Genomic DNA, 13,564 nt, shown 5'->3' with positions numbered 1-13,564 from the left:
GACATGTCTATAAGTGGTATGGTATCAAACAGAATAGCAATGCTGCTCCCAAAGATGCCTGTGCTCTACTTGTCCCTCCCTCCCTCCAGCCCCTGGCAATCATTAATCTTGCTGCTGTCTCCGTAGTTTTTCCTCCTCCGGAATGCCAGCCAGAATGCCAGAATTCCATTCTTAGATGGAATCATACAGTTATATGCCTTTTCAGACTGGCTTCTTTCCCTTTACTAAGGGAAAGGGACCATGCATTCATGATCCATCCATGTCTTTTCATGGCTTGATAGCTCATTTCTTTTATCACTGAATAATATTCCATTGTATAGAGGTACCACAGTTTATATAATCAGAAATGAGAGACATCATAACTGATACCACAAAATCTGAAGGCTCATTAAGAGACTACTATGAACAACTGCATACCAACAAATTGGTAACCTAAAAGAAATGGATTCCTAGAAACATACAACTTGTCATTACGGAATCATGAAGAAATAGAATCTGAACTGACCAATAACAAACAACGAGAGTAAATCAGTAATTTAAAAACTCCCAAAAAAGACAAGCCCAGGGTCAGGTGGTTTCCCTGGTGAATCCTACCAAACATTTAAAGAAGGAAAATTAATGTTAATCCTTCTTAAATGCTTCCAAAAAAATTGAAGAGGACAGAATACTCCCAAACTCATTTTATGAGGCCAGCACTACCCTGATACCAAAGACAGATATGGACACTACAAAGAAAAAAACTATAGGTCTATATCCCTAATCAATATAAATTCCAACATCCTCAACAAAATACAAACCAAATTCAACATCACATTAAAAGGATCATACACCATGATCAAGTGGAATTTATCCCTGAGACATAAGGATGGTTCAACATTTGCAAATTAATAACAGATACAACACACTAATAGAATGAAAAAAATCATATGATCACCTCAATAGATGCATAAAAAACATTTAACAAAATTTTAGCATACTTCATGATAAAACTCTCAACATCCTAGAAGAAAACATAGGCAGTAAGTTCCTTGCCATTGGTTTTGGTGATACGTTTTTGGATGTGACACCAAAATAAAGGCAATAAAGGTAAGTAAGTGGGAGTACATCAAATAAAAAAGCTTCACACAGCAAAGGAAACTACTAGCAAAGTGAAAAGGTGAGCTATAGAATGAAAGAAAATATTTGCAAATCATGTATCTAATAAGGGATTAATATCCAAACTATATAAAAAAAACTTTTACAATTCAATAGCAGAAAAACAAACAATCCAATTAAAAAATGGGCAAAGGAACTGAACAGACCTTTTTCCAAAGAAGATATACAGATGGCTAACGGGTACATGAAAAGATGCTCATATCACTAATCATCAGAGAAATGAAAACCAAAATCACAATGAGACGTCACCTCATACCTATTAGGATGGCTACTGTCAAAAAGGGAAGAAATTACAAGTATTATGGATACTTGGAGAAAGGGGATGGATAAAGGTGGACCAAAGGATGGAGAAAGGATATGGAGAAAGGGACCCTTGTGCACTATTGGTGGAAATGTAAATTGTGCAGCAACTATGGAAAAGAGTATGGATGTTCCTCAAAAAATTAAAAATAGAATATGAAGGGCATCTGGGTGGCTCAGTCAGTTAAGCGTCAGCCTTCGGCTCAGGTCATGATCCCAGGGTCCTGGGATCAAGCCCCACATCGGGCTCCCTGCTCCGCGGGAAGCCTGCTTCTCCCTCTCCCACTCTCCTTGCTTGTGTTCCCTCTCTCACTGTGTCTCTCTCTGTCAAATAAATAAATAAAATCTTTTAAAAAAATAGAGTATGATCCAGCAATCCCACTTTTGGGTATATATCCAAAATAAGTGAAATCAGGATCTTGAAGAGATATCTGCACTCCCATGTTCACTGTAGTATCATTTGCAATAGTCATGACATGGAAACAATCTACATGTCCTTTAATGGATGAATGGGTAAAAAAGAAATGGATATATGTGTACACACACACACATTCATACACACAAAATATTATTCACCCATGAAACAGAAGGAAATCCTTCCATTTGCAACATGGATGAACCCTGATGGCATCATGCTAAGTGAAATAAATCAGACAGAGAAAGACAAATACTGTCTGATCTCACTTATGTGTATGTATAATCTTAAAAAGCCAAAATCATAGAGGCAGTAGAATGTTGGTTGCCAGGGGCTAGATAATGGAAGAAATGGGGAGATGTTGGTTGAAGGATCTAAACTTCCAGTTAAAAGATGAATAAGTTCTGGGAATCTAATGTATAGCACAGCAACTAAATTAACAATACTATGTGTAGGCATGGAAGTTGAATAAGAGAGTAGATCTTAATAGTCCCCCCCCCATCTCCTACCCACCCCCCACAAAGGTAACTATGTTAAGTAATGAATGTGTTAACTAACCTTATTGTAGTAACGGTTTTACAACACATTATGTGTATCAAATTATCACACTGTATACTTTAAACTTATACAATGTTATATGAAATTTTATCTCCATAAAGATAAATAAAACACAAAAATTAAAATTAAAATGGAACTGTGTGTGTTTCTGCATTGTTATTTTCCACATCAGTGTTGCTCAAAGTAGGCTGTCTTCAAACTGCTTCTTGTACATCCAACCCAAGGTAAGAAATCCTTGCCAGAATACAAATGAACTCATTATTTGCTTCCTTGAGAAAGATTTCCTGTGAATAGTGCTAGCTGAACTAACACGGTGTCTCATGATGTTGATTTACATTCGGTAGCTCATCAGCATGGACAGCTAACAAGCATTTCTCAGACTGGCACTGGTCCACGGACCACAGGTAGCACTAATCAGTATTTTTATACATTACCCATTAGATTTTGACTTCCTTTCCCACACTATACTGAAACCAACTTCTTAAAGAACAGTACATTTTTCTGCATCCTCCTCAGTCTTCTACAGAATATATCAATCCTTGAAATTCCTTTCTTTTCTGGCTTTGGTTAAAATGTACATGTTGATTATCTTTATATATCTTCGACTCTTCCTTTTCTGTCCCCGTGGCCATATGCTCATTCTCTTTCTGCCACTTGAGTAAAGGCATCCTTTAGGTTCTAACTACAGATATATTTTTTTTCTGTATTTTTCTATATTTTTTCTGCTCTTTTCCCTCCTGATATGCAATCTCCTATATCCCCAAGGTCTCAACCTTCACCTCTTATGCAGAAGCTGCAGTGGTGATGTTTTTTGTATCCCTTGCAACATCCAGCACAAACATTTTTGCATATAGTAGATACTCGGTAAATGCCTATGGAATTGAGAAAGTAGTGAATTATGTGTAGCATTTGCCACTATTATCAAGCATAGAGTTAATTTGTTCTTACCGTATTAGAGAAGCACATTGATTTGCTAAGTAGCAATAGTTACTGTATTGAAAATATTAAATAAAATTAAATATTGAACACTAAGTGAAATCGAAGAAAATTAAAATGGAAATGGTTAAAATATTTAAAATAAAAAATATTAGAGGCAAGTAATTTTATAGTTGCGTGGAGCAAAATTAATTTATTATCAGGAAAGGAATATAGCAGAAATACAATGATCTTATTATTGGATTTTTTACCTTTTTCTATTGTCAAAAATTCAGTCTCAAAATTCAATCAAATAGTGAAAACAGATAGCTAACCCTGCAAATTATCTTCTTGATGGTTTTGCTATCAAAACTCAAAAAAGGAAATACACATTTAAAAAACATCGTATATCTGAATCCCTTTCCCATATTCTTCTTAATCTACCCACTAGTCTTAAACTTCCTTCAGCTCCCCACCCTCCCTTACAAGGGGTCTTCACAATATTTGCAAAGCTGATAAAACCTCATTCTTTAGCCACACTTTTTAATTCCTAACAGACACTGCTCTACTTTTTACTACTTTTTATAAATAGATTTTATAAAATTAAATATTAAAACAAGTACTCATTTGATGGAAAACAATGATCGGTTTGCCATAGAACGCATAGCTCAAATGTACTATTAATAATGATGTTCTGGTGCCTCTGTGACTGACGCATGAAATACATGTTAGGGAAAGGAAAGAACACAGCTGTGTGCAAATATGCAAGAACTAGCAATGCTGCTGTTTCACCATAAACACCCAGCAACCGCAGAACTCAGTAGTGCTTGTTCAACCCCAAAGAAATTAATCACGGGACAGGCCAGTGTAAAACGGGCTATGGAAAATATTGAACGTCATGGGATTTAATTTTCGTGACATTCATGCACCAATTAAATAACGGCAGAGTAACGCTTTACTCTTTAGGACAGCAGTAGTGATTTATATGCTTATAGTAACTATAATAAAGATAAACTAAAAATAATTACTATATGTATGGAAGGATTTGGAGGTTATTTTTCTAGTATTTGTAGTCACTTCTTTTCTGCAGAGGATGGGTAATTGTAAGTAGCCCCCAGCTAAAATTTACTTTTTAGGGCTGTACTGATCAGACTGTGACAATATTCCTGTAAACAAAATGAGTGAATCGAAATTACAGCATGGTGCCCCGTGCCTGCTCAGAATGTGTACGGAAGAAAGCCCTGGCAGGGTGACCGAATGAAAGACAAAAACTGTTTAAGAGTCGTTTAACATTCACACAGTACCTGAGGGCTTACAAAGGACACTTATTTTTATTCTTAATTTTATTTTTTTAAGCCCAAAGATCATGTCCTGGAAGCCTACAGGGGGCTTCCAGAAGGAATGGGAGCCGAAGAGCAGGCTAGGGATAAAGGCAGGAGGCTGCAGGCTCGATGGCTGGCACCAAAATAGCTGCCAATGTTATGCTGCTGTTTATTCTTAATGTTTGATACACACAATATGTCTCACATAGAATTTCTGAGAAACAGGAATGTGAATGGAGCGCCTATAAAACCCCAAACAGGAAACCGGAGGAGCCCAACATTGATCTCATGTATATGTTTTAAGGTCAGCAGTGCGATGACCTTCAAGTCCCGACAGGGCACCCTTAGGAAAGAAGACAAACGAATGTGTTAAACAGATAGCATGTCACTGGGGTTCCTGGGGCGGGGGGCAGATTCCGAGGAAGGGATTGGTGAGGCCCCGCCCACAAGACACAGCAAGAAACCGCGCCAATCAGACTGCAACAGCGGAGAAAGACTATACAGGGTCTGTGGGGCGCCAGGCACTACGGCAGGTGCTGGGATGCAATGATCAGAAAAGCAAAAAACAGTGGTCCTGGCTCTGCCCTCCAGGGGGAATTTCAAGCGCTCACACTCTGCGCTCCCGCTTAGACAGCTTCCTTCAAAACGCCTTGCGGCTGCTCTTTTCCCAACACCTTCCATGCCTCGGGGCTGCGGCGGGTGTGGGCCCCTTACCCCCGCGATCCCTGATCCTCCAGCCAGGGGCCTCCCTCGTTCCTGAGTCTTTCCTCTCCCTCCCCCCCCCCCCCCCCCCATCGCACCGGCCCCGCGGATTCTGCCTCCTGCGTCCCATCCATTCTTACCTCCTGCAAACCACTCCTCACACACACATCCTCTTCTCTCCCCCATCTGCTCCCTCATCCCCTCTTACTTAACCACTCTTCATGCCCTTGGTGTCCATTATTTCAATCTGAGCCTCCTTTTCTTTGTTTTTAAAATGGAGATGATAATGGTAATACCCATCTTACAGGTTTCTTTGGAAGATAAAATGGTTGATACACAGTAAGCACTCAGAATAACTGCCTGTAGCACAGTAAATACTCAGTTAATAGTAGTTGTGATTATTGTTCTTATCGACTGAGAATGCCAGAGAGAGGAAGAGGGATAAAAACAAGGCTCAAGCCCCAAAACATCATCCTAAACCTCTAATACCAATTACATACAATGTAGTTTCTTGCTCATTTGTCTGTATCTCCTACGAGACAATGAATTCATTCTGTCCAGAAAATAGTAGGAAGGTAACAAATGCTTATTGAATTTCAAAAACATTTATTTCTAACTCTGTATCATATACTCACTTAATAGCTTCTTATGCCATTTTAATCAAATACTAACTGGATACTTTGATTATAAAAATACATGGAACATAGATTTTTTTTTAAATCATGACTTTATCCTCTTCTCTCAAAACTAAAAAAAATTACATAGGCAGAGCATGCTCAGGCTCTAATGGAAAATGATGCTCAAATATTTAACTTTCCAAAATGTCATATTTGAATCACTTTACCATCACATATGCAAAGCTATGTTAGACAGTCAAGACATCTGCTTCCTTGGCCAGAAAGTGTAGGCGTTCATGAAGATTGAAGCTAGAGATAGCAAATGTTAAAACAACAGCCTCCAGAAGCTGCAGGGTGGCCCACAGCCCAGGGCTGCCCACACTGGAGCCCTGCGACTTCCGTGTCCCCAGTCAGAGGGGTTGCCTTAGGTAGGAAGGTAAGGGGCTGCCTCCTCCCACCTCTCACACTCTAGATCACAAGGCCCTAATTTCTCCTGTGACCTCTGGTGCAGCACCTTCCCCATTCAACTTTGTTCAATAGCACTTTGGTGGACTTGACTAGTCTTCACCCAACCACAGGCCCTCTCAAAGAAGTTCTTCATGAAAGAGGCTGCAACACATGAAACGTAATCTTTAATTCCTTTTAAAAGAATTTTCCAGCTTTGAGATATAATTGACATCAACACTGTGTAAGTTTAAGGTAAACAACATGATGATTTAATACACACATATATTGCAAAATGATTACCACAATAAGGTTAGTTAGCACATCCGTCACCTCACATAGTTACCTTTTCCTGTATGTATGATGAGTGTGCATGCGCATGCACATGTGTGGTAAGGATTTCTAAGATCTACTCTTTTAGCAACTTTCAAGTCCATGATACAATATTGTTAACTATAGTCACCATGCTGTAATTAGGTCCCCAGAGCACATTCATCTCATAACTGGAAACGTACATCCTCTGCCCACATATCCCCCATTTCACCCACTCCCCAGCCCCTGGCAAATACCATTCTACCCTCTGTTTCTATAAGTGGGGTCATACAGTATTTGTCTTTCTCTGTCTGACTTATTTCACTTAACATAATGCTCTCATGGTTCATCCATGTTGTTACAAATAATAGGATTTCCTTCTTTCTTATGGGTAACACACACACACACACACACATACACACACTACATTTTCTTTATTCATCTGTGGACAGACACTTATGCTGTTTCCATATCTTGCCTATCGTGAATAATGCTGCAAAGAACATGGGAGATATCCCTTCAAGATCCTGATTTCATTTCCTTTCAATATATAACCAGATGTGGGGTTATTGGATCATATAGTAATTCTATTTTTTAATTTTTTGAGGAACCTCCATATCATTTTCTGTAGTAGCTGCACTAATTTACATTCCTACCAGCAGTGTGGAAGGGTTCCCTTTTCTCCACGTCTTCATCAACACTTGTTATTTCTTGTCTTGGTAATAGTCATCCTAACAGGAATGAGGTGATATGTCATTGTGGTTTTGACTTGCATTTCCCTGATGATTAGTGATGTTGAGCTTATTGCTGTTCATGCTCATGTACCTGTGGGCCATTTGTATATCTTCTTTGGAAAAATGTCTATTCAGATCCTTTGCCCACTTCTTAATCACAGTATTTATTTTGGGTTTGTTTGGTTGTTTTTTGTTTTGTTTTGTTTTTGTTTTTTTTTTTGCTATTGAGTTGCATGAGTTCCTTATATATTTCAGCTATTAATGCCTTAACAGATAGCTGTGTAACTATTTTCTCCCATTCCACAGGCTGTCCTTTCATTCTGTTGATCTTTAATTCCTTGAGAAAGACAAGCTACAGTTTTAAGGTTTCAGAAAAGGGGGACGCTGAATATGAATTTAGGGAGGTGGCAGAGGGTGGACTGGATAAGCCTTCATGAAAAACTTCACACTTGTTAGTTTTGATAAACCTTGGAAGATGGACAGAGTAAACTAAGGTGAGTAGGAGGCTAGGGCAGAAAGAATGGTCATTAGCAAGGCCAAGAAGTGGAAAGACCCTCAGGTGCAATGGAGTATATCTGGAGAACAGTCTGCTGCAACCTCAAATGAACAGATGGGGGAACAAAGATGAAGATGGATGATAATGACACAGCATGAAGGCACACTCCACTCTGGGAGTCTGGCAAATGTGCACGTGAGGAGCTCTGGAGGATCTGAGCAGGGGATTGAAAGCTAACCACGCAGTCATTTGCACAATGGTTTGCAAAGGGACACCAGTAGAGGAGAAAAGTTAGATGGCTACTAGAATGTTCTAAGTAAGAAGGAAGGAGGTGTCAGATTCAGAAAATGAAAAGATGGAAAAAGATAGAACAAAAAGTTATTCTGACCCATCAAAAGGTGAGCAAGGCTGCAACCTGGTGAACCCAAAAAGATAAACTGTTATCTCTTCCCCCAAGTAGCTAGGCAGAGCATGACCAGGACTCTCAGTTTAGTGCAAGGAGTGAAACAGCTAATGTTTATTGAAAGTCTACTGTGTGTCAGAGACAGTGCTTAGTGCATTATATACTTTATCTCATTTAAGTCTCTACGTCAAGCCATTCTGAGAGTTGTGCTTTATGATCACCAATTTACAGCTGAAAAAACACAGATTCACAGAAGTAAGATGACTCACCTATGCTTAGAGAATAGAGAGTAAAGAGGATTAATAACCAAGAGCTATTAATTAGAATAGCACCTATTTGCTGGACACTGGGGAACAATGGCCAACGGAGAGACCATCCCTGCTGCTATATTCAAACACAGACCTGATTCGTAAGCTCTTCCCTTTCTTCTTTCTGCCCCTGCTTCCACTCATAAAAGAAGTCCCTGGTCTGAATTGGTTAATAGCATTTGACTATTGCCAAGTTGTGCTTACACTGCAGATACTAAGCCTAATTTTTATTTTTTAAAAATCATGATTACTTGGCTGAAAAATGTTTTCATTTTTTCTTTTAAAATGTTGATAATCACAGGAAGCTACAGTACTTTGTGCTCAACTGCTTGTTATTTATATTTTAAGCAAGAAAGGCTGGTACCAACTCTCAGATCGACGTAAAGAAGCAGTTTACATCAAAACTCAGGCCTTCTCACTCTTGCAGTACTACCTTTCCTGAATCAAAACAATTTTGATTCAAAATAATCTGCCAGATGTCAAAGTACAAAGTGCCAAAGTCTAATTTATAGGAAGGTACTTAATTAACTTGAACAGATTACACTAGAAAGAAAAATCCATCAATAATTTGCATATTTTTTATATTCAAGATATTAAGAATTGAAATGCACATGGAATTCTATGACAATTAGAAAACATTCCCTCATCCACTTAATAAATATTTATTGAGCACTAAGCCTGAAGCAACACTATAAACACTGTGAGAGATACAGAAATTACTAAAGCAGCATACTGTTTTGAGGTGTTTCAATGTGGTAGAGCGTAAGACACAAGGAAAACAAACATAATTCTAGTTTAGGGCATGTGGTTGTTGGAAGACAATTCTCCATGGGTCTCTTGCATTTTTGCACGTATTGTGAGTGAGGCACTGACTGTCCTTTGTTCTGAACTCTCTTTTCAAGGATATTTCTATAGCAAACAGCTCTGGAAGACAGAGTGGTATCTCCCTTAGGAGTAAAGGGCAGTTTTGCTTATAATCCTGAAAGATACAGTGTCTCTTTACAGAGCAAAGGGTAGGCATGCTTACAGACTAGTATAATAATGTGTCCCTCCAGAAGAAAAAACAGACATGTTTCCTAACCATTATTAAAGATTTGGGTTTCCTGAACTCAATGATCCTCTCTGGTAAGGCAGTCCATTTTGTGTGCAGTAATGGAAGCTGGCCCTCTTCATGTCACCTATGGGAACAGAGGCTCAGGGAATAGGTGCAAATAAGCTGAGACTCACAGACTGCTGTTGCTATGAGTCATAAACTGTCCTTTGTCTCTGACTTTGGAGTCTCATGTCTTCTACCCACATCTATGAAACTGTGTTAGGCTAACTTGCTGGCTTGCAAGTAGGATAAAATCTCAGTCTTGACAGTTCTTGACAGCAGGGGGTTGCAAAAATGGCAACAAATTCATTCCCTTTCTGCATCTCTGCCCTTTGGTATACCCTCTTATGCTGACTCTGGGCTTGGCCATGTAACTTCCTTGGCCAATGGGACATCAGAAAACATGACACAAATAGAAGACTAAAAAGTACCTATCCATTGAGGCTTACACTCTTGCTGGCTGTTTTTAGAATTTCACAATTCTAGGCTAGCCTTAATCCCAAACAGGCTAGCCTGTTTGTGTGAAATATGTGCCCAGTGTCCCCTACCACCTCAGCCAAGAGCCTCACAATCACCAGACATGTGAACAAGGCCAATTCATGTCATCCAGCCTCCAGCCAACAGTCCAGTTAACTGCTGGAGTGAGAATGGATCCAGCATTGATCAGTAGGGCTGACCGACCCGAGGGAACTGTTCAGCTTCTAGGTTTTGAAGTGGTTCGTTATGCGACACAAACTAACAAAAGGGCAGAGGACAAGGGAAAAACTACTTCTAGTACAATACCTATATTACAAATGCCACAGGGCTCAGTGTATGTCTGGTTAAATATTGTAACTCCAGCACTCAACACTGTGCATAGAAAAGAGCTAAAAGTGCCCACTGTTCCAGCTTTGTTTTGGTTTCTGCATCTGAACACTTACAACAAAAGTCACTTAATTTTCACCTCACAGGCAGGTTGTGAGCTTACAGGGACTGTGTATGAATCTAGCAGGGCACACAGTGCAAGGGAAAAAGCAGAATTCTGTCCTCCAGGAAACATGCTCCTGTGTGTGAAAAGCAGCTCTTCCACCTAATATCTGGCAGTCAATGGGTGGGTCATTTAAACATATTGCACTTCAGAGGCGCCTGGGTGGCCCCGTCAGTTAAGCGTCTGCCTTCGGCTCAGGTTGTGATCCCAAGGCCCTGGGATGGAGCCCCGAGTCCGGGTTCCCTGATCAGTGGGGAGTCTGCTTCTCCCTCTCCCTCTGCCTGCCGCTCTCCCTGCTTGTGCTCTCTCTCTCAGTCAAGTAAATGGATAAAATCTTAAAAAAACATATTGCACTTCAGTTTCCTTATCTGCATCATGGGAATAATAAAGCTTTCTTCACAAGCTTTGTACCACAGGTGTTAAAAAGGAGGCCCTCTCTGAGTATCGGGGCATTATGGTAGAAGAGATGAAAGCCTGGGAGTAGCAGTAAACACTGTTAAAAGCCAACAAGTGACAAGCACTTACTCACACGCTTTCTCTCTCACATAACACACATGCACAAAATCAAACCATTTCCCAAAGTTAAATTAAAAAGCTAACTGGCAGAGACCTAAGAGGAGAGAAGCTAAGTAACAACAGGACTATATTATGGTCTATAGGAAAACAAAACTTAGTATATTATATTATTATATAATTTGCCTGTGTTGTATAGAACAACCCAAAGTATGTTGTTTGAAAGCCCCCTGAATAATATAACTTTCTGGAAGATGAATGCCCGACAACGTGTGAGTGTATAAAACGTAACATTATACTAATGCACCTAAAAGGTCACTTTTCAGATATTCTGCTTCATTTCTGCAGTTGAGAATTAAATCCCTACTTTTTATTTATAGACATTTTAACTACTTTGCTCTTGATCCTCTACAGTACTAGGTTTCATCATATTTAAAACACTTTAAAAAAAAAAAGACATTCTTTTATGATTTGGCATCTTCGAAAATTCTGTTTAACTGCTGGTTGGCAATTGAGTGCAGTTGATATTGTCTCTTAGACATTAAAATCAAGATTATTATTGGAATTATACAAATCAAACCAACAAATTACTTATGGGCCTAAGTTGGTTTTCTGTAGCATTTTGAGACTTTGGTAAGGGAAATTTAAAAAACAAATCACAATTTCTATTCTCATTTATATGAAATATGTATGCAAAGTTCTTTTTCTACCACTTAAATCATAGGAAGTACTAAATAAATGGCATTTAGTTATGGTTTAGCTATTGTTAGCTATAACCATACTGTATATTTTAATCTTTAAAAAAGCAATAAACATGCAAAGACATGAATGGAACTAGAGAGTACAATGCTAAGTGAAATAAGTCAGTCAGAGAAAGACAAATACCATATGATTTCACTCATATGGGGAACATAAGAAATAAAACAAATGATCATGGGGTGGGGGGGAAGAGAGAGAGACAAGCCAAGAAACAGACTCTTAACTATAGAGAACAAAGGTACTGGTCACCAGAGGGGAGGTGGGTGGGGGGTTGGGTGAAATAGATGATGGGGATTAAGGAGCGCACTTGTGATGAGCACCAGCTGTTGTATGAAAGTGTTGAATCACTAGATTGTATGCCTGAAACTATTAAACTGTATGTTAACTATAGTGGACTTAAAATGAAATAAAATAAAGCCACAAACATATCACCATATCTCATTAACCACTGACAATCAAGCTCTAAAGTTCTACTAAACAAGACCACATGCCTTCAGCAACACACACTTATCAACCATAAAAGGCCATTAGGCCAATTGTATCTCTATCTCTGGAGCAAATAGTTGGAAAGATTAAGACAAGAACATGCACAGAAAACAAAAAATCAGAAACACTACATATATTAGTGGACGTTTTAAATTTTAACAAATTGTTTTACAGATTGTCCTTCTGATCCTGAATCCAGAAACATCCTCTTCCCCAGTTCACACCCCCATCATGGGGCACTACAATGCCACACTGCATTACCATGGGATGGTATCAAACACCCCTCAGCTCAGATGCGAAGTCTGCTCTCCACTGGAGGGACATCCAGGTGGCCAGACCCGGGAGGATCCCACCAGAATCCCAATCTCATTCTGCCCCAGAAAGGCCCCCAATATTCACAGGTCTGGGGCCTGCCGTCGAACGGACTGGTGGTTGCATGCCACTTCGGGAAACTTTGTCATCCTCTGTGTATGGATATCTTTACAGAAACAAACACACTACCCCAGCTTACCCGGAAATAGTCGCTGCATGCTGCCAGGACTGCCTTGTGAGCATGGAATTTCTGTTCCTCGGCAATCAGGGTGATATCGCAGAGGATGCCATCACTTCTCTGCTGATTCAGCGCTGCCAAGACACTATCATTGTGAGATTCCGAGTGGCAGAGCCTCTGGCCTGTCAGCATTTCTTGAATACTACGAAAGAGAGCAATCACATCAACACTCTTCCTCTCACCAGCCCCTGCCACCCCCGGGCGAGCTCACCCCTCCAGCACCAGTGTGGGTGGTGCGGATCCCAGCTCGCTACAGGAACGGGACATTCTTGTTCCCACTTCCTTCTCTCTACTCCTCTCTTGCCCTCCTTTTCTCTAATTCTCTCTTTTCCTCACCCCCTCAGGTGTCTTTCTCTTTCCTAGGTGCTTCTCTTTCTGAATTTGTGTTTTGGTGTGTGTCCATCTGTGTCTGTGTATTGGCCCATGTCTGTAAGCCTGTGAGCTTCTGCTTCTGGGCCTCCATCCCCTCCATCCCCTCCATCTCTGAGTGCAGAGCTTTCTCTGGATGTGTATCT

General features: G+C 39.8%; 1 protein-coding gene across 1 annotated transcript in view; it reads right to left on the bottom strand.

The window, feature by feature from the left end:
* The window catches only part of KLHL32 (kelch like family member 32), a 202,231-nt gene extending 189,025 nt beyond the window's left edge, over positions 1-13,206 (bottom strand). The window contains exon 1 of the mRNA XM_064597895.1: positions 13,011-13,206. Within this exon, the coding sequence (XP_064453965.1) occupies positions 13,011-13,181 (171 nt within the window). The 5' untranslated portion in view covers positions 13,182-13,206. The remainder of the gene's footprint in view (positions 1-13,010) is intronic.
* Between the last annotated feature and the right edge of the window lie 358 nt (positions 13,207-13,564).

The sequence above is a fragment of the Mirounga angustirostris genome, unplaced genomic scaffold (genome assembly GCF_029215605.1).
Source record: "Mirounga angustirostris isolate CCGP_5_RB_7025 unplaced genomic scaffold, mMirAng1.0.hap1 SCAF_8, whole genome shotgun sequence".
NCBI classification, from domain to species: Eukaryota; Metazoa; Chordata; class Mammalia; order Carnivora; family Phocidae; genus Mirounga; species Mirounga angustirostris.
Note: the sequence above shows the minus strand (reverse complement) of the source record. Positions and strands in the feature narration are given on the sequence as shown.